Source organism: Orycteropus afer, unplaced genomic scaffold (assembly GCF_000298275.1).
Source record: "Orycteropus afer afer isolate SDZICR_OR568_19922 unplaced genomic scaffold, OryAfe1.0 scaffold01176, whole genome shotgun sequence".
Taxonomy (NCBI): Eukaryota; Metazoa; Chordata; class Mammalia; order Tubulidentata; family Orycteropodidae; genus Orycteropus; species Orycteropus afer.
In genome coordinates, this window is record NW_006922763.1 from 138224 (window position 1) to 144695 (window position 6472).

The 6472-nt window shown below is 43.7% G+C and overlaps 1 protein-coding gene across 1 annotated transcript in view; it reads right to left on the reverse strand.

Moving 5' to 3' along the window:
• Positions 1 to 6: 6 nt before the first annotated feature.
• The window catches only part of GNL3L (G protein nucleolar 3 like), a 76194-nt gene continuing 69728 nt past the window's right edge, over positions 7 to 6472 (reverse strand). The window contains exons 15-16 of the mRNA XM_042783439.1: positions 1225 to 1444; positions 7 to 89 (exon numbers count right to left, since the gene is read on the reverse strand). Coding sequence (XP_042639373.1) covers positions 7 to 89; positions 1225 to 1444 — 303 coding nt within the window. The remainder of the gene's footprint in view (positions 90 to 1224; positions 1445 to 6472) is intronic.

A 6472-nucleotide genomic window follows, 5' to 3' on the forward strand; every position in this document is an offset into this window, starting at 1 on the left:
GTGAGATCAGTCACCAGCACTGTCATCAGCGTTGCCAGAGAGGTCAAGGGCAGACATCATGGAATCACACAGCTTGCTGGCCATTTTATCTGCAGATGGAGAAATATAGGCAGGCAGTCATTTGGTAGTTGGATTGCCGACAAAAGGCAGAGGCCTTTTGGAGCTGGCCTTCATCTACCTTGGTCTGCACTGAGCTCCCAAATTCACTCACTTACCCACCAACAATAAACAGAACAACTGATGGGGTACTGGCAGCCACTGTTCAGTCTCACAGTTAAACCCATTTGTCTATCAGTGAGATGATCACCCTAACCTAGCTTCTCTCTTAGGGTGTTAGACTCACATGGATCCAATTATTTTTATCCTTACCTAGTCTAAAAATGAGAAAAGTTTTTTTTTAAAACTGTGTTGAATTTAACATTACATCCAAAACAAAACTCTCACAGTATAGCATTGTAGTAGGGGCTCTGAGCCTGAATGCTACACCTCCAGCTACACCCTATTATTCTTCAGTTCTTTTGTGTACTTAATGGGAATACCCCTAAAATACACTGAATGGAAAAATACTGGGCAAGAAGACTAGCATTCGTGTGAAGAGAATAATATATGTATTATTGACTTGTGTATCTCAGGAAAGAGATACAGAAAACTAACCAGTTGCCTCTGAGAGCCTGGATGGCTGGGGGAAGGGAGAAAAACATTTCACTGTACACCTTTTTGTACTTTTTATATTTTAAATCTATTACCTAATGATTAAGTAAAAATTACACTCAGTAACCTTCCTAGCACATAAAGGATCAGATAAATAAATGTTAGCTATTTGTTAACACAGACTACTACAATAGTTCTCAAAGAGCAGAAGAGCAGTATCAGCATCCTTTGAGAACCTGTTAGAAATACCAATTTTCAGGACCCACAACAAGCCTACTGAATCGAAACTTTAGGGACAGGGATCAAAAATACATGTTTTAACAAGATCTCTAGATGATTTTAATGCAAGCTAAAGTTTGAGAACCACTATATCAGTAGGTGAGCCTCCTAACCCATCCCTGCCCCCTAACCCTAGCCTAGAGCTGAACTTATGCAGATGTTCATTCAAAGGACCCAGAGCTCAGGTTTCAAGTGTCAAAAAGCTGTTATTCTTTAAGGTCTTTTGAGAAAACCAGCCCAGGTGGGCTTCTTTTTGAGTCAGGGGTATTCAGGTGCACCACCCTTGATACCTACCTGTACGTTTCTGCATCTTCTTCTTCTTCTTCAAGGCACATGACAGAGCATGGCCCTGCTGCAGAGGGTCCATCTCCATGATCCTCTGAAGCACTGGGCGGCGGTCCACTGAGCAGCTATCAGCCATGCTGTAATTCTTGGGGTGGTGGTCAACATTGTGTTTAGCCCACTCTACCTGATGCAGATGTGGATTAGTACAATATCTAGTAACACTGCCAATCTGAGGAGAGAGAGGATGACAGTGAGGTCTTGGCCTCAAGAGTACCTTACCTCCAAAGACTTCTGCACAGGAAGTAGAGATAGGCTAGACTAAGAATAGGGAGTCTGGAGCCATGCACAACTAAACTCCAATTCTGGCTCCATCAGATTACTAGGTGCTTAGTTAAGATCTCAGTCTTGTTTGCTAATCAGGGTGATAATAGGTAACTTGCATGGCTTTTACAAAGATAAAATGAAAAAGTAGTTTCTTAATCAAAAGTAATTGGTATTACAATGATTCTTTGCTTAAGTGACCCTTCAACTTCCTATTTAACAAATATTTCCTGACAATATTTTGTACCTAGCTCTGTGTGGGGCAATGCTGGGGACAGAAAAAATGAGTCAAATTCAGTTCCATCTTCAGTAAGTAACCAGGCTAAAGAGCAGAGTGTTATCCACAAGTCAGAGTTTGTGAGCCAGAGGTTGGCAGGAAAGGGAAATTAGGTGATGGACTTCTGATGGGGAGAGCATTCCTAATTGAAGAGTGGAAAAGAACAGAGCATACCTGGGCACCCAAATAGGTTTCTGTTTTGCTTGAGTGGAAGGTATATGTGGGTAGTAAAAGCTAATGCTGATAGAAAAGTTACTATGTGCCAAGTACCATTATTCTAAGTACTATATATATGTACTAAAACCAAAAACCAAACCAACTGCCATCTAGTCAATTCAGACTCATAGTGACCCCCACTGAGTTTCCAAGGCTGTAAATCTTTACAGAAGTAGACTGCCTCATCTTCCTCCATGAGAGCAGCTGGTGGCTGTGAGCTGTTGACCTTCTGGTTAGTAGCCAAATGCCTTATCCACTATTATACATATACATAATACATACTGTGTGGAGTAATTACATGTATCACTTCTCTAGCCATAGACTTTGTAACTCCCACTTTCCTGTGAGCAACTGAGCAGCTGATTGCTAAAGTTATCCACCTGGTGTATTTCTGTTGGCGCAGCAAGAAGCAACCTTCTGGGAAGTTAACTCCCTCCCAGGCATGATGCTGGGATTGGTTAGTTCTGCAACTCTGCCAGGCTCAAAAGGAGCCCTCCTACAGGCAGAACGAGTCTCTCTGACTGCTGGCTGAGAGACACACACTGCTGAAAGAGATATGCTACAAGAGAGTGAAGAGAGAAACGCACTGCTGAGAGAGATGCAACAGAGACACACTGGTGAGAAACATGCTACTTAGAGAAACAGCCAGCTGCTAAGAGAGACGGTCAGCTGTAAGAGACTGAGAGCATTCCTGAACTTGAATTGTAGCCTGTTGCTTCTCTAATAAACCTCATAATCTGTGAGTTCTGTGTGGCCACTGCAATGAATCATGAATTCAGCAGAGAGGTGGTGGGGTGCCACAGGAGGGACGGTTGGTATCAAGGATGTTAGGAGGGCTGGAGGGTGGCAGCATGTCTGGCGTCATAAATGGGCCTTTGGCTGCTGATGGTGATTCGGTCTTCCTACTGTAGAGTTAGAGGAGGTCAGAAGATGGCAACTCCTTCCCCCTTCAGTAACTGGTGTCAGAAGCAGTGGGATTCCTTACAGTGGCTCCAGACTCACAGAAGCATGGGACTTTGTAAAACAAGGAGGGAAGGGGCCTGGGAAATGAAACTGTGGATTCTTAGATGGTTACTTTGGTTGGTGTTACCTACTAAAGGAGATAATTAATGCAGAGGCTAGGGCTTTGGTTACACCCAGCCAAAGGCCCAAGGCCATATACATAGAATGGAAAGATAATCAAGGTGAAGAGCTCAAACTGGAATGTCTTAAAAAGGATTATGCATTTTGGATTATGTATGTATCTAAATGTACTATGGGTACTGAATGTTCTCTTACCTATTTGTACATTAGAAATGATTACTGAGTATGGATAAGTCCACCGTTAGCCAATACTTGAATACATCAAAATGGAATTTGCCCAGCAGAAACACAGGCTTTTGTTTCAAATTCTGTATGTAGAGTATGTTGTTGTTGTTGTTACGTGCCGAGTTGGACCAGACTCATAGCGACCCCTCCTTGGGTTTCCGAGACAGTATCACTACAGAAGTAGATTGCTCCATCTTCCTTCCTAGGAGTGGCTGGTGAGTTTGAACCACCAGCCTTCTGGTTAGCAGTCAAGTGCCTTAAGCACTATGCTACCAGAGCTCCCATGTGTAGAGTACAGGGGGCTAAAGTAGAAAACCTAAGTGCCACCCAAAACCTGCTGAGTGAGGAAATCTGCATTTGAAAAGACCCACCTAGAACTACTGAGAGAACAGAAATTTTGCATTTGAAGAAAGGTCATTTAGAGAAAAATAATGACTGTTTAGCTTTTTGAATTTCCAGCAAGCAAAGAGGCTTTGGGTGAATCCAGGCAGGAAAGTCATGGTCTATGAGAGAAACCCCTTCTAGAAATGAAAGTTAGAGGAAGTCAGCGAGCAGTAGGCTTGTATGCTGCTTGCCTGTGACCACCTGGGTCCACTTGAAGACTGGAAATGGGGGAAGTGTAGTAATGAAGAAACCGGCTGAGTTTGGTACTCTTTGACCTAGGCCACAGAGGCTAGGTATGACAGGAAGGGCTGGCTGGTCTGAAGTGAAGAGTGTGACTCCCAAAGTTCACGGCAGGAACCCATGACCTAGCTGGGATGGCTAGGGTTGAGCTGATCAGAACCTGACCAAATGAAGAGGAAGCTGTTTGACAGTGAGCTGGAGTTAAGTTGCTGCAATTTGATGGCTTGTGCTGGGCTGGGCTTTGCTTGTTTATGGATGCAGATGTCCAAAGTTTCCAAGCAGAACAAAAAATTCTCCAGAGAGAAAGGAACATGCTTGTCTCCTCAGAGTACTGGTTTGATATGGATGGTCAAATTAGAAAATTGGCAATCTAAAATGAGGGGAGATAAAGGCATGAAGTGCCTGGCTTACACACTTTCATGGGTGTGATTTTCTTAAAGGTGATGGTGAAGGGAATGTTAATTTTTAAAGGAAAAAAGGGATAATGTCTAGAAAAGCCAGGGGGTGACCTGTGGTATATTAAATTACATGGTATGACTGCAAGAGACTAAGCATGTTCCTGAACTTGAATTGTAACCTGTTGCTTCCCTAATAAACCCCATAATCTGTGAGTTCTGTGTGGCCACTGCAGCAAATTATTGAACCCATCAGAGAGGTGATGGGTGCCACAAGAGGGACAGTTGGCATCAAGGTTCATGAGAGGGCTGGAGGGTGGTGGCATGTGTGGCCTTACAAAAACAGGCCTTGGGCTGCTGATGGTGATTCTGTCTTCCTCTTGTAGGAGCTCTGGTAGCGTAGTGCCTAAGACACTTGACTGCTAACCAGAAGGCTGGCAGTTCAAACCCACCAGCCACTCAGAGGAAGGAAGGCTGGGCAACCTACTTCTGTAGTCATATTGCCTTGGAAACCCAAGAAGACGTCGCTATGAGTTGTCCGACTTGATGGCACATAACCACAACTTGTGAAATTAGAGAAGGCCAGAAGATGTTGCCTCCTGGCTCCTTCAGCACTTATACATAAACCCGACTGCCATCGAGTCGGATTCAAATCACAGCAACCCCTCCTTGGGTTTCTGAGGCGGTATCACTACAGAAGTAGATTGCCCAACCTTTTTTCCAGGGAGTGGCTGGTGGGTTTGAACTGCCAGCCTTTTGGTTAGCAGTCAAATGCCTTAGGCACTACACCACCAGAGCTCCTACACATAAACACATATATGTAATTTGTTGTTACTCTTAAATGCTGTAATGTAGGCTCCAACTCAATGACTCCAGTACAGCACAACAAAACAATGCCCAGTCTTGCACCAGCCTCACAATCCTTGCTATGCTTAAGCCCATCATTGAACCACTGTGTCAATCCATGTCATTGAGGGTCTTCTCATGTTTTAGTGACCCACCACTTTACCAAGCTGATATCCTCCAAGGAATGGTCCCTTCTGACAACATGACCAAAGTAGGTGAGATGAAATCTGGCCATTCTCGCTTCCAAGGAGCATTCCGACTATACTTCTTCCAGGACAGATTTGTTAGTTTTTCTGGCACTCCATGGTACTTTCAGTATTCTTCACCAACACCACAACTCAAAACCATCAACTCTTCTTCAGTTCTCCTTATTCACTGTCCAGCTTTCACATGCTCATGACGCTACTGAAAATGCCACGGATTGGGTTACTTGAGCCTTAGTTATGACAAATCTTTGCTCTTCAGCACTTTAAAGAGGTCTTTTGCAGCAGATAACCAAACTGTGAAACATACACAGAATGGAATACTATGCAACCCTAAAGAATAATACAGAACCAGAAGAACTAGATGGTGCCTGGCTACCAATGCCAATCACTCAGGAAAGGATCAAATCTGGAGATCCTGGGTAGAGTGGGAGGAAGAAGGTGGAACAAAATACAAAAACTCAATAATGACCAGAATTACTGGTCAGATGGAGTCTGGTGAGACCCCTAATACTATGGTCCTGGGATACATTCTGGGCCTGGAACAAAGCTCACTCCCAATGGCTTGCTCTCAGCACAATAGTAAACAAGTGTACATGTGGTACATGCAGACCACTCAACCCAGGGTGACCCACCCACATACTCTATGGAGCAATCAACCACAGGGCACCATACACATGGAGGAAATGCAGGACAAACAGGAGTGTATAATTATGAGAGGCATGGGAGGAGCGTTACTGAGCAGGGAGGGGAGGAGACTGGGTTAGGGTTGGGCATAGTAAATGGGGAGTGAAACTAAATGTACATGCCATGTTGAATGTAAAACAAAATCTTAAAATAAAAAATTAAAAAGAAAAAAGTGTCAGTGAGTGACACAGGCCAAGAGTTCTCTGAGAGATGTTTCAGCTGGGAATTTGTCTTCTCCAAGAACTTTCCTTATTGTCAAGGGGAGGTATGTACTCTCCGTCTCAAGGACCTTTCATGACCTTGCCCATGTACCTCTTTTTGATACTGAACCCGAATTTTACCCTTTTATTTCTGATTATAACATGTTACTAAGCTAATAA